This window comes from Chelonoidis abingdonii, chromosome 3, assembly GCF_003597395.2.
Source record: "Chelonoidis abingdonii isolate Lonesome George chromosome 3, CheloAbing_2.0, whole genome shotgun sequence".
NCBI lineage: Eukaryota > Metazoa > Chordata > Testudines > Testudinidae > Chelonoidis > Chelonoidis abingdonii.
In genome coordinates, this window is record NC_133771.1 from 115188605 (window position 1) to 115211163 (window position 22559).

The 22559-nt window shown below is 40.4% G+C and overlaps 1 protein-coding gene across 2 annotated transcripts in view; it reads left to right on the forward strand.

Moving 5' to 3' along the window:
* GRM1 (glutamate metabotropic receptor 1) overlaps nucleotides 1-22559 on the forward strand; it is a 291902-nt gene that overhangs the window by 192114 nt on the left and 77229 nt on the right. For both annotated transcript variants that reach the window (XM_032794554.2, XM_032794533.2), the window contains exon 5: nucleotides 19363-19609. In XM_032794554.2, coding sequence (XP_032650445.1) covers nucleotides 19363-19609 — 247 coding nt within the window. The remainder of the gene's footprint in view (nucleotides 1-19362; nucleotides 19610-22559) is intronic.

The following is a 22559-nucleotide window of genomic DNA, read 5'->3' on the forward strand; positions in this document are numbered from 1 at the left end:
TGCCCTGATTAGCCTGCCTTGATTGGCTGCAGGTGTTCTAATTAAAGTAGCTATCTCTACAGCCTTCTAGAAAGATCTTAGTTGGCTCCAGGTGCCTTGATTAACCTGGAGCAACTGCCATTTGGTTACCAGGGTCCTAGGGATTTGTTTCGCCTGGGGCTAACGTACCTGTTTCTCAGTACTTACTGTAGCCATCTGGCCTTGCCCCATCACACTAGGTTTATGCAGTTAACAAGGCAGTCTGTCCCCTTTAAGGGTCCATGGACTGCCAGCCTTGTATCCAAGGGTTAGTCTCTTTAAGAACAGTTGTTCTGAGTCTTTTAGTACCCTGGAAGGATCACAGGACCAAGCTGGGAGTGGGGATCAGGACAAAGAGCCATGTGACTGATTATACGAGCAAGGCAAGAAATACAAAGCTCGGGTCTCTTTCTCAGTCAAGGATGGAGATGGGAAAGACCTGGTGTAGGTCTCACCACAATGGCCGGGCTCTGGAGTGGAGCCAATGGGACCCCCTGCCCAGAGGGAGTAGGGCAGAATCCCATAAAGTGTCTGGTGGAGTAAAACCAATGGGGGACTTGTGAGAGGCACAGGAAAAGCACAATAGTCCAGAGAATCTCCATATGGAGGTCTGTTACCATAAGAAGCCCTCACACCAGGAGTAGCTATGGGTAAGATGCCAAATGAACTGGGGAAACCAAGATAAAAGGGTGTCTTGGAAAGACTAAAAAGACATGGGTAATCCTGCTGTATGGGTGAAAAATTAAATACATTTGTCTAATAAAGAGCCCCAAGAAAGGGAAACAGGAACTGCAACACATGGAGTGAGAGTTAATTGGAGAGTCACAGGGGAAACTGAGGCTGAAGTGACGGTGGTTCTATAGCGTGGTGTGGCTTGTATTGACTATAGCCACCAACAACCACATTTGTGTTCATTTTTTGTGAATCTTCTAGAAAAATTGCTTCACTAACACCAGTACTTCTGAAAAGTGATTGTGAAGCTCAACTAGCCAAATTTTTGTCAAAAGTGAATTTTAAATCAGAAAATTAAATAATAATTGTGATCGAATGCCCCCGTGTAGTCACACCCTACAAACTATTGTAATAAAATGACACAACTCCTCACTGGTTCAAATTGCACCCCAGAATGTCGTCATAATGTGGATTTCAAATATTACATTCCAATTTCAAAATGTATGTTCTTGCTGATTAGGTTTAAAAGTTATCCAGGTAGGGAACAGAGAAAACATCAGATGACATGATATTGCTGAACAGAGGATGAACTGCACATTTCAAATTCAAATATGTACTGATTAGTTATGATCTGAAGATCAAGAATTATTTGCTGAAAAAATTAAGTAATTTCAAATAATGAATAGCACACTTCCAATCTTTGCAGACTGTTTTGCGCACAGAGCAATTTATAAGAAAAAATAGTCAATTATTTGTCCCATTCTAGTGTTAATAATTTTTATTTGTCTCTGTGGAAGGGACTGGAATCAGTTTGGTTTGTCTTCTCTGCCACCTGTTTCTAAAATACAAATCATCTAATATTTATTAGCTAGTCTTAGCTTTCCCACTTGCTTAAATTGCAATAACAAATTTTTAACCATAAACTTTTGGCATTTTGATGGATTCCCCAAGATTAGAGTTGGTAGTGGATTTTTTCTGCTTTCTGATTTTGTTTCTGCCATTTGATTTGAATATATCCATTAATTATAACTGGATATTTGACCTGAGGTAACAGGCCATGGGCATTTGGTATTAGCTTCTTAAACAATCCCATCCATTTTCCAATGGGTAATCACAATATTTCATCCTTTGTGTTTCAGTAGGCCAGCAGGATCAAATATGGATCTTACTGATTATCCACTGCCTTTTGAAGCAGATTCTTAGCTATCTATATACAGCTTCCTCAGCTAGTTTATAAGATACAGAATAGTGTGGTCTAAAATTATTTGCCCCAGGTTTTCAGCAAACACAATTGGCTTGTGCATTACTACAGTTGCATTTACAATGGTACTAATCACTCATGGGTACAACTGTGAAAATGTTGGCAAATATATATAAACTGACATTTCTTTACAAACTGCTGGAACATGCTACTAGCTTATGGTGGCATGTTATTTATAAGTTTGTCTCAAATGCCAGGACACAGAAATTGATTTTAATCAGTTACTGATTTTAATCAGTTAATCTCAAAGTATACTAATTAGAATAGTCAGCCAGAACTGGGTAATCAATAAGCCTTAAAAGTTAAGAAATCACCTCCTACCCTTGCCAAATTTGTTCTGGAATGTTGTACGGGTGTTTGGTGTTCTGTGACTCACATTTGTCACATCTATCATTCTTTGAGACTATATCAGTGGTGCCTGTATTCATACTTCACAAAAAATAGCATGTCTTTGTTTGGTCTTTTCTCTGCCAAAATACACACTATATGTGTAATATTTCTACCAATACTCCTGTTTCTGTTGTTTTTTTAATGTATTGCAGTTATTTTATCATGATTGCTTCATTTTGATGCTAGACACCTTTGAAGTTATGAGTAATCTTCCTTCCAGCCTTGTAAAACATATAATTGTGGATCTATAAGACCAAGGGCCTGCAGAAGAATTTAAATTTGACTGCTTTTTGGGAGGCATGTCAAACAAACACATATTATATGCATTAAACCGTATCAACACACATACCTATACCATATGCATAGAAATAAACAGCAGTACACTCACCATTTCAACGAAATCACACTGGAAGGAATTATAAATGTGTAGGGCCAATTTCCATAACTTACATATGGGCCTGTAATGAGGTGACATGGAGCTGCACCTCCCTAAAGGTGGCTTGGGAGAGGATTGTGCTGGAGGAGACATATTCCTTCCTAGAGCACCCTGACATGGAGGAGCCAGTCCCTGGATGGTGCATTACACTCCCCTTTCTGAACCCTAATCAGCCATGCTGGCCAGTTCAGTGGGGAGGGGCAGGACCATAGTCACATATCCCTCTCAACTCGATTTGTAGTGAACTGCACTCTGGGAGGATTGCAGTGGTGCATGGCATTTTCATAGGTGGAGACATCAGGGAAAGGATCATTGTGCCTTCCCGCAGAGGCACAGGGCACAGTCTCACTGCATCTGATTAATTAGTGAGTCAGCAGCCTCTGACACCCATTCCCCTCATGGATGTTTCAGCTTTACTTGTGGCACTGTTGTACTGTGTTTGCAAGTCTAATTTTGCAAAACCTTTGCCACTAAGCTCTTAAATCCATAATGTGCTCCATTGTTGGAAATTTTTAAATCAAGATTGAATTAGAGAATGTCTTTCCCGAATTAATTCCTCTTTGGATGTTTTTCTGAGTCCCATTGCCAGTGTTACAGACTTCAAATCAATGCTTACATAATGTGATATGGGGGATTGAGAGACTACATTTAAATGTAATTTTTTTTCACTGCTTCTGTGACCCAGTGAGAGAGAACCCTGCTTGCACTTATATCTGTTTTTCCTCCCTTTGATAACTAAAGGATAATGTGGAGATCCTGAAAGAACCTGCCAAGGATTTTTTAGGACACTTTTGGTGCCCAGCTGTTTAAGTTTGTTTAAAGTGGACATCAAGATCATTACTTTTAGGCATCAGTCATCTGTTGCAAATGTATACAGATGAAGCAAATATGGTATTTCCTGAAGGTTAAGTACATATTTTTGGTAAGAGTCAGAGTTACACTCTGGTGTGCTTTAAATACTGAATTTATCATTGAGGAGGAGGAAGAGGAGAGAGAAAGTGTAGTTAAAAAGTCAAAACCTCTCTAAATTCAAGCAACCGAATCCAGGAATTAGAAGAGCTATTAGGTACTCATTCAACTTGCTAGTAAAAATATATACTTTAGTACATATAAATATCATAGGTAACTTCTATTTGAGGAGGTTTAATTGAAAGAACTGCATTTGAATTGCTTCCTGTTTTCTCTGAAGCTTAGTTTTAAAAGAAAGACATTATTATAATTGTGGTTAAATGGCAACATTTTCCAATAGGTTCTGTACAGTTATCTGAGAATACTTAATATTTCTTCATTCTTAGAACAGAAAATATCAAGAGTGTCACTACTACTACTGCTTCTTCGCCTTTCCCAGCTAACTGAGACTGGGTTGCTGGATCAGTCTTTTCCAGGCTCACTCCTCATCCGCTCCATCCTCCTTTACCCCATCTAATCCACTGTTTTCTTGGGCATCCTCTTGATCTCTACCCATAAACTCTAGTCTCAAATGCCTCCCTAACAGGATTCACTTCATCTACCCTTTGTACATGCCCATGCCATCTCAGCCTCCTTTCTGCAGCTTCTCTCTAAATCACAGACATAGGTCTCACTCCTGATGACCTCATTCTACATGTGATCCAGCAATGTCACCCCTCATTGTCCTCAAGCATCTTATTTCAGTGGCATCAAGCCTTTTCTTGTGCCTATCTTTGGTTGCCCATATATCTGATCCTTCCAGAATTGCTGGTCTTAGCTTGGTTTTGCATAGGTGCGGTTTATCTAGTTTAGGCATCCAGCTGTCATAAATCACTCCACTTGTCCTGTGCCAGACTTTCCCCATGCTCAGCAGCTTTACTTGTAGTCCTAAATCAATTTTCTTCATTTGCAGCTAACCAGTCCCCAAGGTAGTTAATACAGAAATCTGATTTAGGCACTCGCCATCAGTGTTGATAGGAGTATTACTACTGGTTACTATAATTCTGCCATAACTTTTAAGGGGGCAATAGATCTAACATAATTGCTTTAATATAAGAGAGTCTATCAGCTTGGGAAAATAAGAACAATTTGGAATATGGAAATGAAAGTCAGAGAGAGGTTTCATTTCCAGACAACATGCAAATGAAGTCTGCAGCCTTCCTAACTTCGTTTATAGCTTCACAAGCACTACAAGATTTCAGAAGTTTAGTATGTTTCAGAACTCAGGGCAGAGCCTGCAGATTGTAAAATTTTGTCACCCAGAAGAAAGCTGTGCCAAAGGACAGACCTCCTTGATGAACTCTGGAGAGTGTCATATTATTTTGTTTAGGTTGGTGATATGCCATGCAGAAGGCCTCCTGCAGGGCTAAAGAAAATATCCTATTTTTTTAAATAACCGACCCTTTTACAGCTTTGACAGGTAAGGGTGTTTCAACCAATCAAAAAGATAATAAACATGCAATACCAACGACTGGACTGTTTTATCTGTAGTATAGTTTTTTTAGATAGTAACTAAATAACCCATCTTCCCCCTCCCATGTTCTCTGACATCTTTTACTAATCACATGAACTCACCTCAGTCTTTCAGCATGGTCAGTTTGCTCCTCAACCTGCTTACCTGCTGCCCAGGAAATGACATCAAAGAAGGAAGCAGAGGGGTAAACTATTACATCAAGGGACTATTCTTGTTGCTAGATGACTACAAGGACAATAAGAAGGACTCACTGTCTGGGATCAGAGCCCAAGCTAATACTAAATATTTATTATCAGTAATATTTTGGACTTAGAGTACATTTCATCTAAGGTTTGATAGCAGTTTATATATTTATTAGTAAAACTTCACAACAGCCTGGCAAGGTAGATCAATATTTTTCTTATTTCACAGATGCTAAACTGAGCTATGGAGACTCCAAACTCACAGAGACAGTCAGAGGCTATCAGCAAGAGAGCCTACCAGCCCAGGCTCCCTATCCCCTGCTCTAATCACTAGATGGCAATCCTTCCCTTTCCTTTCATATTCGGGTAGTTACAGCTAGAGTTGGCTATTCCATGTAACAGAACAAGCAGTAACTTGGAGAACCAAAATATTAAGAACAGAAAAAGATTTGGTAGTTGAGCATACAACTGCAGGCTGGACGAGATAGACAATTAGTGGTTTTCACAGAGAAGAACCTATTGTCATCACAGTCTCATCCTTCTGCAATAGTCTGACCATATTTGGGAGATGGACATAATTGCCTCAGAGTAATGACTACCTCTCAGTACACATTGGAAATGAAGATCTAATTGAGGCTTTATTGTTATTGTTAGTAATGAATTGGATGCACTTAAGAATTTAAAAAAGAAATTTGATATGATGAGCATTTGTTGTGAAGAATAATGTACTTTCTCTACACTGACATGCATTTCTTGTATTAATCACACTAAAATAGCTTAGTATCTATAGTACTCATTGCAATGACAATGGAAAACCTATAACATTAATATTTTATTGGTCTGTTCATAGATTTATCCCTGTTTCATATCTATATATCTTATACTAGCTAAAACAGATCAATAAAATATTAATTATTTTAAAGGATTCCCACTGTCATTGCAATATGAATTCTATAGGTACTAGGATACTTTAATACAAGAAATGCACACTTGCATAAGTGTGTGCGTGTATATCTCTAACTATACACACACACAAACATATATAGATATAGGTGGGTAAATGTACTTTATACTAGTGTGCACTTCATGTGTGTGTATGTGTATCTTACATTATATAAAATTGGGATACATCCAGGAACGGATGAATATATTTAATAGTGTAAGAGTGGAAGAACTGGTGATACAGGTAAAACATATTAGAAGGACATGGTTACTTTTAGGATTAACTGTTAATGAGTATCATGAGATAGCTGTGTTAGTCTGTATCCAAAAAAAACAATAAGGAGTCCGGTGGCACCTTAAAGACTAACAGATTTATTTGGGCATAAGCTTTCGACAGTTTTGTTAATGAGTACACAGAAAGGAAGGAGTTTTAAGGAATTAGCAACTAAAAGAGAAATGTAGGGTGGCCAACCTTTTCTGATCTACATGCCCAAAAGATAAGATGCTAAATCCATATTTAGGCATCCAAATAAGAGGCTTGCATCTTTTTCAAAGGTGCAGAATATGCAGAAATCTCATTAAATCAATGGAGGATTCAGGCATCTGTACCTTTCATAATTGAGCAACTTTTTATTTAGATGCCTAAATAATGATTTAAGGGGTCTAAGGTTAGGCACCAGGTTTGAAAATTGTGGTCAGGGTGACTTTCTACAGGATTGGCTAAAAGAAAGAGTAGAGAAAGAAAAAATATTTTAGCGAGACTTCCGCAAGTCATTTTTTTCTGATCATATTGTTGCCACAATGTGAGATTAATTTATTACCCATTTATATCAGATCCTCTGTGATGTGCGGGGTTAGTGCTGCGGAGCGTTGTTGCTGCTCCTGCAGTGTTAAGGCTCCTAAGTGCTGCTGTTTCTGGAGCGCCGATGTCAGCTGCACTAGCAGAGAATGCCGCTTATCGATTCACCAGATCTCAATCTTAACCATAAAGACAGCCTACAGGCTCGGTTTTGTGGCAGAGTTGCTCAGTCAGGTTTATTGCTGACATAGCACTGTATTAGCACCCCATAAGAGCTACTGGTACGTTACCACATAGGAGAGCAAAGTTGCCCCCCATGACTTCTCCTTTTACGCATCAGTACAAACAAGTTACATATTATGTTCCAGACGTTGTTAGTTACAACTCTTATCCTTGTACCTGTTCGTTCAAACAGAACTTCCTTATCCTGTCATCCCATCCTTACCTGAGGGATTGGTGTGTTTACACAATTGCCTGAGAGACCTGTGTGTGTTTTTGTACCATGCTCTCCAGTCAGGAATGTGTTTACTTTGGTGCTGGCTAATACCTAATATGGTGTTATTTTGCTAAGACCAGGCCCACTCTGGCTCACAGACTTTGGTTCACACTGTTTACTATTCCTAGGACTTCAGCAAGGCCTATGGTGTGAAACCTTAAGATATTTGTATGTTGTTACTTCCCATTATTTTCAGATACATTATGTAGCCAGCACATCACTCTGTGTATCAGATACTCAAGAGGAGTTAGCTGGATAGTACTTGCACAAAACAGTGTAGTAATGGCAGTGCAGTGTTGGACTGTCCAGGAGAGATGAGGAGTCTGCCTCCCAGAGCTCTCCACTAGATGGGGAAGCATGCACATTACTCCACCGCTTCATGGGTATCACTCTTTGATACCTGGTGGGGAGAGGGAGTAGATAACAGAGCCTTGGCTCCCCTTCATCCCTGTCCCTATGCTGCTTCCTACTCCTGTAGGGGAATTAGGAGGGAGCTGTCCCAGAACCCTTGCCAGCACAGGAGCTGGAATTCTGCCATGTCCTTGCATAAGCCAGCCCAGCATGGAAGACTCCTTGTTGTCTCACTGCACACCATACAAGGATCTAGCCCTTAACTGTGCTTCCAAAATAGTTCCAGTTTTTAATAGTGCATTTATACATAGCCTAATCTCAGACATCCTCACTTAAGTAGCTGAAATGGATTCTGATTAGGACTGTCACTTAATCATGGTTAACTCATGCGATAAACTGAAAAAAATTAATCACAATTAAAAAAATTAATCACGATTAGTCACAGTTTTAATCACACTGTTAAACAATAGAATCCCGATTACAATTAAAAAAATTAATCACGATTAATCACAGTTTTAATAACACTGTTAAACAATAGAATCCCAATTGAAATTTATTAAATATTTTGAATTTTTTTCTACATTTTCAAATATATTGATTTCGATTACAACACAGAATACAAAGTGTTCAGTGCTCACTTTATATTATTATTTTTATTAAAAATATTTGCACTGTCAAAATGAAAAACAAAAGAAATACCTGTAATATTTTTCAGTTCACGTAATACAAGTACTGTAGTGCAATCTCTTTATTGTTAAAGTGCAACTTACAAATGTAGATTTTTTGTTACATATCTGCTCTCCAAAATAAAACAATGTAAAACTTTAGAGCCTACAAGTCCACTCAGTCCTACTTCGTGTTCAGCCAATCACAAAGACAAACAAGTTTGTTTACATTTATGGGAGATAATGCTGTCGGCTTTTTATTTACAATGTCACCTGAAAGTGAGAACAGGCGTTCACATGGCACTTTTGTAGCCAGTATTGCAAGGTATTTATGTGCCAGATATGCTAAACATTCATATGTCCTTCATGCTTCAGTTACCACTCAAGAGGACATGCTTCCATGCTGATGATGCTCGTTTAAAAAAATTATGCATGAATTAAATTTGTGACTCAAATCCTTGGAGAAGAATTGTATGTCTCCTGCTCTGTTTTACCCAGATTCTGCTATATATTTCATGTTATAGCGGTCTCAGATGATGGCCCAGCACAAGTTCATGTTAAGAACGTTTTCACTGCAGATTTGACAAAATGCAAAGAAGGTACCTATGTGAGATTTCTAGAGATAACCACAACACTTGACCCAAGGTTTAAGAATCAAAGTGCCTTCCAAAAGAAGGAGACGAGGGACGAGGTATGGAGAATGAGAAGTCTTAAAAGATCAACCACTGAAAAAGAAAATCAGCCTTCTGCTGGTGGCATCTGACTGTAATGATGAAAACAAACATGCATCGATCTGCACTGCATTGGATTGTTATTCATAGATTCTAGGACTGGAAGGGACCTCGAGAGGTCATCGAGTCCAGTCCCCTGCCTTCAGGGCAGGAGCAAATACTGTCTAGACCATCCCTGATAGACATTTATCTAACCTACTCTTAAATATCTCCAGAGGTGGAGATTCCACAACCTCTCTAGGCAATTTATTCCAGTGTTTAACTACCAGTAGAGCGGAAGAATGACTTCTCGTGTCTTGTTTACAACACACCTGTTAATGCATCCCAGAATCACGTTTGCTTTTTTGCAACAGTATATCACACTGTTGACTCATATTTAGCTTGTGGTCCACTATGACCCCTAGATCTCTTTCTGCCATACTCCTTCCTAGACAGTCTCTTCCCATTCTGTATGTGTGAAACTGATTGTTCCTTCTAAGTGGAGCACTTTGCATTTGTCTTTATTGAACTTCATCCGTTTACCTCAGACCATTTCTCCAATTTGTCCAGATCATTTTGAATTTGACCCTGTCCTCCAAAGCAGTTGCAATCCCTCCCAGTTTGGTATCATCTGCAAACTTAATAAGCGTACTTTCTATGCCAACATCTAAGTCGTTGATGAAGATATTGAACAGAGCCGGTCCCAAAACAGACCCCTGCGGAACCCCACTTGTTATACCTTTCCAGCAGGATTGGGAGCCATTAATAACTACTCTCTGAGTACGGTTATCCAGCCAGTTATGCACCCACCTTATAGTAGCCCCATCTAAATTGTATTTGCCTAGTTTATCGATAAGGATATCATGCGAGACCGTATCAAATGCCTTACTAAAGTCTAGGTATACCACATCCACCGCTTCTCCCTTATCCACAAGGCTCGTTATCCTATCAAAGAAAGCTATCAGATTGGTTTGACACGATTTGTTCTTTACAAATCCATGCTGGCTATTCCCTATCACCTTACCACCTTCCAAGTGTTTGCAGATGATTCCTTTATTACTTGCTCCATTATCTTCCCTGGCACAGAAGTTAAACTAACTGGTCTGTAGTTTCCTGGGTTGTTTTTATTTCCCTTTTTATAGATGGGCACTATATTTGCCCTTTCCAGTCTTCTGGAATCTCTCCTGTCTCCCATGACTTTCAAAGATAATAGCTAGAGGCTCAGATACCTCCTCTATTAACTCCTTGAGTATTCTAGGATGCATTTCATCAGGCCCTGGTGACTTGCAGGCATCTAACTTTTCTAAGTGATTTTTAACTTGCTCTTTTTTTTTTTATCTTCTAAACCTACCCCCTTCCCATAAGCATTCACTATGTTAGACATTCCTTCAGACTTCTCAGTGAAGACCGAAACAAAGAAGTCATTAAGCATCTCTGCCATTTCCAAGTTTCCTGTTACTGTTTCTCCCTCCTCTCACTGAGCAGTGGGCCTACCCTGTCCTTGGTCTTCCTCTTGCTTCTAATGTATTGATAAAAAGTCTTCTTGTTTCCCTTTATTCCCATAGCTAGTTTGAGCTCATTTTGTGCCTTTGCCTTTCTAATCTTGCCCCTGCATTCCTGTGTTGTTTGCCTATATTCATCCTTTGTAATCTGACCTAGTTTCCATTTTTTATATGACTCCTTTTATTTTGTAGGTCATGCAAGATCTCGTGGTTAAGCCAAGGTGGTCTTTTGCCACATTTTCTATCTTTCCTACCCATCGGAATAGCTTGCTTTTGGGCCCTTAATAGTGTCCCTTTGAAAAACTGCCAACTCTCCTCAGTTGTTTTTCCCCTCAGTCTTGATTCCCATGGGACCTTTACCTATCAGCTCTCTGAGCTTACCAAAATCCGCCTTCCTGAAATCCATTGTCTCTATTTTGCTGTACTCCCTTCTACCCTTCCTTAGAATTGCAAACTCTATGATTTCATGATCACTTTCACCCAAGCTTCCTTCTACTTTCAAATTCTCAACAGTTCCTCCCTATTTGTTAAAATCAAGTCTAGAACAGCTTCCCCCCTAGTAGCTTTTTCAACCTTCTGAAATAAAAAGTTGTCTGCAATGCAGTCCAGGAACTTATTGGATAGTCTGTGCCCCGCGGTGTTATTTTCCCAACATATATCTGGATAGTTGAAGTCCCCCATCACCACCAAATCTTGGGCTTTGGATGATTTTGTTAGTTGTTTAAAAAAAAGCCTCATCCACCTCTTCCACCTGGTTAGGTGGCCTGTAGTAGACTCCTAGCACGACATCACCCTTGTTTTTTACCCCTTTATATCTAACCCAGAGACTCTCAACACTTCCGTCTCCTATGTCCATCTCCACCTCAGTCCAAGTGTGTACATTTTTAATATATAAGGCAACACTCCTCCCTTTTCCCCTGTCTATCCTTCCTGAGCAAACTATACCCATCCACACCAACATTCCAATCATGTGTATTATCCCACCAAGTTTCAGTGATGCCAACAATGTCATAGTTGTATTTATTTATTAGCACTTCCAGTTCTTCCTGCTTATTACCCATACTTCTCGCATTTGTATATAGGCATCTAAGATACTGGTTTGATCTTGCCTCCCAGTTTTGCCCTGACCCTCCTTTCTCTCTGCCATTATAGCCCACGCTCCCTCTTGTTTCTGACCCATCTCCCAGGTCTTCCATGTTCCCACTTACCTGTGGGCTTTGCTCACCTGTCCCGTCGAACCTAGTTTAAAGCCCTCCTCACTAGGTTAGCCAGTCTGTGTGCAAATAGGGTCTTTCCCCCTCCTCGAAAGGTGAACGCCATCTCTGCCTAGCAGTCCTTCCTCGAATACCATCCCGTGGTCGAGGAAGCCAAAGCCCTCCTGGTGACACCATCTTCGCAGCCAGGCATTCACCTCCATGATGCATCTGTCTCTGCCCGGGGCCCCTACCTTTGACAGGAAGAATCGAAGAGAATACCACCTGCGCTCCAAACTCCTTCACTCGTACTCCCAGAGCCCTGTAGTCACTCTTGATCCGCTCAGCGTCACACCTCGCAGTATCATTTGTGCCCACATGGATGAGTAGCATGGGGTAGTAGTCAGACACAAGAAAGGCTCTTTCAATAACACCTGTTGCGTTATGAAGGGGCGTGGATTCTCGTCTGGAACAGTCTTTGAGATCTGGATGGATACGGTGCTCCTCAAGTGAAACCAGTGAGCTGTGGTACGGTTCCAGGCTGCTCGGAGTCAGATTCGCTAGAAGATCTAGTCTACTGCGGGGTACTTAAGACTGTAGCAGTCCAATATAGGGTCATTACCGAGACCAAGCGGATGGGTGGAGCCCTGAAATCCCACACGCGTGTTGGTCGGGAGTATTCAGATAAGCAATGTCCGATGCGAATGCAGGTGCTAGCTGCAAAAGTAACGCAGCTGCAGGTCCACGCCTGAGCCATCTCCTCTCGCAAAGTGGTGTGTCAGCAGTCCTGTGAACTGGGACAGCTACCTCAGCTTCCCACATGGACACGTCAGGAATTGCTGTGGATGCGGAGGCTCCTCGAACCTGAGCCACCTCTTCCTGTTAGGCTCTTCCACCTGCTGCCTGAGAAGATTCCACAGTAGCACCTTTCCATTGGATGTCCCGCGTCCCCCCACCCACCGCAGCTGGATATAGTAAGTTGGAAATATGCTGAAGTTACAGGTCTTTGCCAAAAACCACACCAGAATCTGGTTGTAGAAGCTCCGAGCTCCTAAGGTAGACTCTATGTCTGTCTTACAGGCGCAAGCCCTCCCTCTGGCAGAACTTCCCTCTCAAACTCCCTTGTCATGCAGCTCCCTGTCCACTCGCCTCTGCTTTAAAGAGAGAGGTTTGTGGTATGTAGTTTGGTTTGTATTTAGAGGTTGTCAAGGACACTCACTGGTCACGGCTTTCAGCATAGCCCAGACCGACAAGGGACCGCTCCCGCTCCTACTCCACCTGTCCAAACCCCTTGCGAAACTCCCCTGTTTAGCAGCCCCTAGGTCGCCAAATGCTCCCTGGTGCGCTTACGTGACTTGGCTTTATGCAAGAGCCCTGGCTGAGTGAATTGCCCGCCCCGGGTTCACTGGTTAAGGCTCAGCCAATTACCAGAGGCTTCTAGCTTTCAAACTTTCCTTTGTAGCTCAGCCTCCAACTGCCCGCTACAGCACACGGTCCTTCAAACAACCAAAACAAACAAATAGACCGACAAACACAAGCTCATCACACAGCAAGTAACCCCCAAACACACACACTGCAGACAGTCACTTACCCCACTGATGCTGTATTTGCTCCTCCTTCACCTGGAGAACTCCCTTGCGAAACTCCCTGTTAGCAGCCCCTGTTCGCAAAAGTTATCAAGCTGAATCTGTCATCAGCATGGACACACATACTCTGGAATGGACTTTGAAGCATGAAGGGACATATGAATCTTTAGTGCATCTGGCACATAAATATCTTGTGATGCCAGCTACAACATTGCCATACTAATGCCTGTTCTCACTTTCAGGTGACATTGGAAACAAGAAGTGAGCAGCGTTGTCGCCTGTAAATGTAAACAAACTTGTTTGTCTGAGAAATTAGCTGAACAAGAAGTAGGATTGAGTGGACTTGTAGGCTCTAAAGTTCTACATAGTTTTATTTTTGAATTCAGTTTTTTGTACATAAATTTGTACATTTTGTACATAATTTGTAAGTTCAACTTTCATGATAAAGAGATTGCACTATAGTACTTGTATGAGGGGAATTGGAAAAATACTGTTTTGTGTTTTTACAGTGCAAATATTTGTAATAAAAAATAAATATAAAGTGAACACTGTACACTTTTTGTATCAGTGGTAGGCAACCCGCAGCCTGCGGGCCACACGTGGCCCATCAGGGTAATCCACTGGCAGGCCACGAGCCACAGGGGTGTGCTGGCCACCGCTTTCCGTAGCTCCCAATGGCTAGGAACGCCAAACAGCAGCCACTGGGAGCTGCAGGCAGCCATGCCTGCAGATGGTCAGTGTAAACAAACTGTCTCGCGGCCCGCCAGCAGATTACCCTGACAGACCACGTGTGGCATGCGGGCTGCAGGTTGCCCACCACTGCTTTGTATTCTGGGTTGTAATTGAAATCAATATATTTTTAAATGTAGAAAACATCCAAAATATTTAAATAAATGGTATTTTATTATTGTTTAACAGCACAATTAATCACGATTCATTTTTTTAATCACTTGACAGCCCCAATTCTGATTGCTAAATTCCTATGTAGTCCATGCACAAGGTGTTTCAATCTTGGAAGGGCTGCAGACTGGGTAGCAGAGGAGGCATCATTTCCATGGGCCATCCAGGTCCCAGTGCCTCTGCTGATACTGTTAGCAAAGATGCTAATTGCGATAGCAGTTTTTGTAATCTCTGCTAATTGGTCCAAAATCACCAAGGCACTTTGTGTCTCACTGAACAGCCAGCAGATGGTAATGGTTTTTGATCACTAATGAACGTTTGAACTAATGACTACAGCTGGGCAAATAATTTGTAACAATTTATTCAATACATCTTGACTTCTTTTCCAGATCATAAGTGGTCTATGAACAGATTGTGATTTTTATCAAATGAATGTGGTGGTCAGAATTATTTGCTGATAATTTCACTTGGGTATGTATTAAGCAGAGACCCAGCTAGAAGATTTACACATCCCTTCTCTTCCTCCCAAATTCTTTCCTCCTGTGAATCCTCATTGAGGACTGCAAACAAACAATTATTCATGCCCTAAATTCCAATTGTTTGTTGACTGGGCTTTTGCTATCTTTACCTTAGGTGTTTGACCATAATTCCCTTCTAGTCATAATTTTAATCGGAGTATAGTTTCTTAGTAATTTGAGTTTATAGGAAACATGATTTGCATGGTGTCTAATATGCTCCAGGATAAAGCTACTTTCTTACCTACCTCACAGAGATATTATTAGACTAAATTCATCCTTGTCTGTAAAGTGCTGTGCAAGCATCTGATACAAGATCCTATGGGCCTGATCAGCAAACATTGAAGTCAAAAGAAAGATTCCCAGTGACTTTAAGAAGTTGGATCAGGCCCTAACTTAAGTGGCCTTTCTCTTCCTCCTCTACTATATAAATTCTATTATATGCATAGTGGTTCCTGTGCCCATTGTGTGCAAACAGAACATTTTTTTTTATCGTGAAGAAAAAGGATTGGCAAAAGCAACAAACAAAACCAGGACTGTGATTAAAAAAAACCCACTCAAAACAGCACTGAAACAACTTAAAAGAAGATCAACGCTACTAGAAATAGCATAAAGAAGAAATTTTAGGACACTTTAATCCTTCAAGGTCATTCTAAAGATAATGACCTAATTAAAGTGTTTTCAATTAATCCAGGACTCACATGGTTTACAAGAAGCTAAATCACAATTCTTTACTTACAAAAGTGAAAGCTAAAGCTTCTAAAAAAATAACAAAAACACCTTATATTTTAATGTTGATTCAGACACTTTCAAGTGCTCAAATTAGCTATAAGGTGCCACAGGATTCTTTGCTGCTTTTACGAATTAGCTAGTGTGCACTAATGATCTTTTGTCACAGGGTGAGGGGGGAAGGTGAAGCCCACATGTCACACAGTAAAATGATCACTAGTTTTTCTGAGAGGTGTTTCTGCTTATTAAATGTTGATATACAGGTGCAGGTAAAAATGACAACCATACAACTTTTAAAAAACACGAATAGAATGTTTTATCTATTTCATGAAAACACTGTGATTAAAAAGCTGCTCTCTAAAGATTTAAAAGAGGATAAATTAACATCTGAGTTTTATCTCTAGTACAAAGAGATGAACAAATTGCTTGTCCTCAATTTGTTAGAAACAACATTTTCTTTGAGTAGTTGTCTGTGTCACAAACTCAAATGCATAATGTACATGAATTTATAATGAAGAAATAGAATTAGACGGACAGGTGGCTTCACACAAAAATCAAGTAGGATTTTGGGAGATATCCCCTTTTGTCCAAAAGACTGATAAGTGGATTATTAATTATAATACTAGGTCTTCAGATGCTTCTAGTTGAAACACAATTATCTCCATAAATTAAAACCAGGGGAGGCAATAGATTCCCCAGAGTTAAAGCTCCAAGCAGAGCACCAGTGCAAAACTTATTTTGATGCTTTTATTAGTCAAAAACAAACAAGCAGTCCTCACACTCTCCAATGTTACAGTTAATGCTGTTTACCAATGAGATTTAACTCTGAAAGTCATGAGAAAATTGAGCACATACATTTCCATATTAAATCTTTTTAAAAGACTCTTTTAAAATGTTTGCAAGTTGTCTCATGTCTTCCTCTATCATCCTGACCAAATACTTTATCTCAGAAAATTTGAAACACATAGATTTTGACATTGGCTCCTGCAAGAAGCAATCTTCTAGGGCAGGGATAGCAAAAAAAATTGTTAAATTATTTCTCTTCTCCCTCAGTTTCACGGGACTGTCCTGCTTTCACTCTCCCAAACCACTTCTCTGGGTTGCAGGGCAGTTTGTCTCAGGTCCCCCATTTGTGAGTCCCCCCCCCCCCAATGAAGTGGCATTGAAACCTGGTGCACAGGGTAATAGAGCAACTCAAGTTTGGACCAACTGTCCCTCTATGTCTGTCTAAGGAGCCATGGATAGAGCAAATTTGACAGGCGTTATGTGTCCCGCTTTAGCCACTTGAAATGTTGGGAGCTATTGTTTAACTGATGAAGAGAGGAAGCTCAGGCTGATGCCACATTAGGGCAGGAACCACTGTGCAGCTAAGCAGGCTTGAAGCTCTACTCTGATATTCCCTGAGCCATTTTGCTCTCCCGTCTGCATCTCCACTCTGAGAGCTACTTGAAAGCCCTAAACTGGGTTTCAGGGAACTGCAGTGCAGAGCCTCACTCCCTTAAAGCTTTCTTACAAAGAGGGATGAAGGCAATATCCATCTTGCGCTAATAGAAAAGGAAGGTAAAGTAAGTGGCATTTGTATGGTGCTTCTGTTCCAATGTGCTAATCCACAGACAAGGCACATTTAAATACAATTGATACTGTTGCCTGCTGGATAGAAATATAATCAAATCCGTCACTGAAGTTGGATGAGATAATTTTCTAGATCATGTGATACTTTTTGCATGCGGTACATGTTCTAATGTATCTGCACTGACCTGAAATATATATTATAACTTCACAGGGTATAAGATATGTAGATTTTCTGTGTGCTTACTTGTAACGTTTCTATTCTCACTATGCTTCTGGTGACATGATTGTGTTGGCCGTGTGCTGTTTGAATGGAAACTGTGTCGTTGCTGCTATGTGGAAACTAGAAGAAATGTTGCATCTCTGAAATATAGACCTGGCTGCAGCTGCAGGTGGTTGGTGTTCATAATAATGGTGAAATCCACTGCAGCATGAGAAACACATGACTTGCTTCCAGCACTTTGTGACCTTTACAACACTATTTTCTTTGCCATACCAACCAATTATTGCATGGCTCATTCTTATACTTGGGAATCAGAATACTGCAGAATAGCTATTGAAACTAGACACTCTTACCAATATAAATGGGACCCTTACACTAAGGGGGGCCCATGCCCAAGGAAACCCAGGTATTTCTGTTTTTGAAATATCATTCTGACATGTCACCAGGTAACATGTCTGAGCTGTGATGGTGAGGGAGGTAAGTGGGGGGAATGCCTGACTTACCAGAGCATCTTCCTGGGAGAAACATAAGGCTCAGCTTCATTGTCCACTTTGAAGATTGGACAATGCCTACACTAGGAAAAAAGGTGTACTTTGAACATGTTATAGGTCAGATAACTCCCTTCCAATGGCTTTACTTGATATGCTAACACACATTACAACTCCCTCATTCACACTAGAATTTTAACACATCAGTTAACACATGGTAGCTCTCACATCTTTTTTTCCTAATGGAACCAAAGAACTTCCATGAACAAAATGAAATTGGATGGCAGAGATTAGACATTGGGTAGGGTGGGTCAGTGTGACTCAGGAGAGTGGGGAAAAGATATGGAGGCTTTCGGTTTTGGCTGATAGCTTTTCAGTAGTTCATGTCAGAAAATAGTGGCAATAGTCTACTTCCTATTGGATTGGTGTTTGCATCCCATAAAACACCACCAGGATCAGGACCTTCCCTTACAGCATCCTGAAAGTCAGTGGTTAAGATCTGAAGGTCACATGTAGGGAAAACTTTCACTGCTATGTTGTGTCTGTTTTATGGAGAAAGACTTCAATGCCTGTTAATCCAGTACCGTTTACACTTCACTCACATAAAGAATCTTTGGGTATCAAGACCTTCTATTCATTGTCCACAGCAATCCAACATGGCACATGTCAATTAGTGTTTTAAAATGTTGTATTACTATAAACAATAGTTTATCAATTTTTCTGCACTGAGTATGGGAGTTCTTTTCAGTATCTTTTTAAGATTCTGCTGATTTAGATTTGTTTATTAGAACAGAGCTTTCTGCATGAGTTTGAATTTTTTTTTTGAAATTTTTTCCTATCCCAAAACAGGACGAAAAGTCAAAATATCTAAAATTTTCACAAACAAATAATCTAGAAAAAAATTGGATGAGATCAATTGAAACATTTAGTTTCAATAATTTAAAAACATTTTTTTAACTTTTTTAAAATATAAATTAAAATTTCAAAACAAAGTTGTTTCTAATCAATAAATACATTTTTCCTCTCAAAGTTTCAATAGTTTCAAAAAAAAAATTTTTAAATTGTCAAATCAGAAGATTTGTTGAAAACAGCCCTTTCTTGCAAACAGTCTTGACAAATTCACATTTTCAAACAAAAAAAAATTATTGGGCAATTCCAAACCAGTTTTATTGTTTAAGCTTCAAAAGTATTAAGAGAAATCAGCTAGCTAATGTTTTGAAAAATCATGTAAATCTCCCTCCTTATTCCATGAGTACCTGCAATTATTTAATTTCTGTCTTATGGTAATGGGTTGTTTTTTTTTATTGTTGTAGGCAATGAGAGTTTAGAAGAAAACTATGTCCAGGACAGTAAAATGGGATTTGTCATCAATGCTATATATGCTATGGCACATGGCCTGCAAAATATGCATCATTCCCTTTGCCCAGGACATGTTGGGCTGTGTGATGCCATGACGCCCATCGATGGTAGCAAACTCTTGGAATTCCTCATAAAGTCTTCGTTCATTGGTGTTTCAGGAGAGGAAATTTGGTTTGATGAAAAGGGAGATGCCCCTGGAAGGTAAGGAGCTAATTCATGTCAGTGAATTAAAGCAAAGAATTGTGTTGCTACAGCTAGAAAAACTAAAGCATGCAGAAACTGTCAGAAATTAGGGTATATGGGTGAACTTCATCTTGTCAATGGGTGACAGTAATTCCAGATACTGGATGATCTGTTGATAGCTACAGCTTGTAATGGGACTGGAGTTACAGGTGTATAGCCCTTTTTAGTGTTTCTGGAAAGAGGAGGCCACCTATCTTACAGAACTTCTGAGTTTGAGTTACCGTTGGGGTTTCAGTCTCAAAGCTTTTCTGAGTAATTATAGGATGATTCGGTTGCATGACTTGTACTGAAGTGTTTCAGCTCGGTGAGTTTGAGCCTGAGTCTCCTCTGTTTCACACCAGTGTCTATCAAAAGCTACTTCATTTAGGTCAATAGAGTAACACAGTTGTTAAGCTGATGTGAGTGGGAGGAGACTAAGCTCTGTGTATGTTTGATCAATGGAGTCGAAGAACTGGCATTGTACAAAGAGAGTGCCCTGAATAAATGAGACTTCACAGTTTGGCAGATAGCTTCAGAGAATGTCTGCAAGAGCCAATGTCATCATAAAATGTCTTTAGTTCTTGCTTCTCTTATTAACACCTTAGGTTATTAAAACTGGTATTTGATTTTTCACCTTTTATTCTTTGTGCTATTGGTTAGTTAGTTCCCACTCCAGCCCACCCATCACTTCATTCATCAGCCCTATGCTGTGCGTTTTGTCTGGATTTCTTCAGCCAAAGACACCTGTAAACTAGGCCAGATTTTAAGAGTTAGGGGCCAGTCATTGCCTTACATACTTACAATCAACATACCTGGACAAATACAGCTACACCTTAAGACCATTTAGAACCTTAAATTGATGCATAATGCAGCTGTCAGTCTATTCTGTAATTCTTCATACTGGAAAATACTACACCTGTTCTCTGTAGTTGATATTCGCTACCAGTTAGTTTTTGGTGTTCATTTAGACCTCCTAGTCCTTACATTGTTTGGGATCTGGTTACCAGAGAGACCACCTCTCTCCTCACACAATGCTACTGCAGCAGTGAACAGCAGAGGGGCTACAGTTTACAGCTCTCAGTTTAAAAAGGAGAGGGTTTATAACAGGATATTTCCACAAGTGGTCCTGGACTCTGGAACACATTCCCTTCACCCCTTGATCTATTGCAAGGTTCATCTCCCACTTCTTCCCCTTCCTCCTCCATTCCTCTCCTTCCCCTCCCCCCAGTTTCTATTTGTAGAAGAGGTTTAGAATTTGGATGGATTGGATCAGAGTGGGTTTTCTTTTGCTGCTAACTTATATTTTAACGGTTGGGTTGATGAGTATGGACAAGAATATTTTTGGATTTTATCCTTAGTTTTCCATATATTTCATACGTGTACCAGTGTATATTGCTCACAGGATAGGCAATTTAGATCAATAAATAAAAAGTATCAGACATTTGGATACATCCAGGAATTTAGGCCTATGCAAATTTGCACTTTCAGTGGTGCATACCTGACTTCGAAAATATGTCCCAGTGTTTCTACAGCACAGAGGAAAAGTCCTTGACTTGTGTAGATGAATGTACAGTAGCATTTCATCAATGCCAATGTGTCTCCATACCTTAATGAAATATAAAGCTTCATTCTGTATTCAACACTTTGTCAATTAAATAAAGCAAAGAGCACTGGAACAGAACAGACTGCCTTTTCTGTGACCTTTTGTTTTACAGGGATAGATGAGGAGACTGTGTCCCTGGGGAAAAATGAGATTTTAATATTTCCACATATATGGGAACCATTCTCAGACTGAGTTGGAGTAATGTTTTAAAGTTTAATAATGTTATTTAGCTATATAACAAGAGAAAACAAACAATATTTACTATTATGTTAGCAAATATTCAGTGGTTGAATTTCCCAGCACATTATCAACTGAACTCAAAGTAACATCTTAAGCTGTAAAATCCCCAACTTGAGAGCGGGTCACTCAAATCAAGTGAGCTGTCAGTGCATTTCTGGTCATTCAAGTAAAAGGCTTTTCAGCTTTAGGGTATGTCTACACTATGAGATTATTCCAATTTTACAGAAACTGTTTTTTTTAAAACAGATTGTATAAAGTTGAGTGCACGCGGCCACACTAAGCACATTAATTCGGTGGTGTGCGTCCATGTACCGAGGTTAGTGTCAATTTCCAGAGCATTGCACTGTGGGTAGCTATCCCATAGTTCCCGCAGTCTCCCTCGCCCATTGGAATTCTGGGTTGAGATCCCAATGCATTATGGGGCAAAAACAGTGTCGCAGGTGATTCTGGGTAAATGTCGTCACTCAATCCTTCCTCCGTGAAAGCAATGGCAGACAATCATTTTGCGCCCTTTTTCCCTGGATTGTCCTGGCAGACACCATGACATGGCAACCATGGAGCTCGCTTAGTCTTTTGTCACTGTCACCGTGTGTGTACTGGATGCTGCTGACAGATGCGGTACTGCAATGCTACACAGCATCATTCATTTGCCTTTGCAAGGTAGCAGAGACAGTTACCAGCCCTATTGCACCGTCTGCTGCTGTCATGGGTGCTCCTGGCTGGCCTCGCTGAGGTCGGCCGGGAGGGCATGGACAAAAATGGGAATGACTCCCCAGGTCATTCCCTTCTTTATGTTTTGTCTAAAAATAGACTCAGTCTTACCTAGAATATGGGGCAAGTCTACTAGAGAACCAGAGAGCACAGCTGCTCCAGGTCAGAGCCCCAGACATCTCACAGATATGATGAGCCGTGTGCCATTCTGGGGGTACCCCTGCAACAATCCCACTCGTTGCTTCCCTCCTCCCACACCCCTCCTGGGCTACCATGGCAGTGTTCCCCCATTTGTGTGATGAAGTAATAAAGAATGCAGGAATAAGAAACACTGACTTTTTAGTGAGATAAAATGAGGGGGAGGCAGCCTCCCGC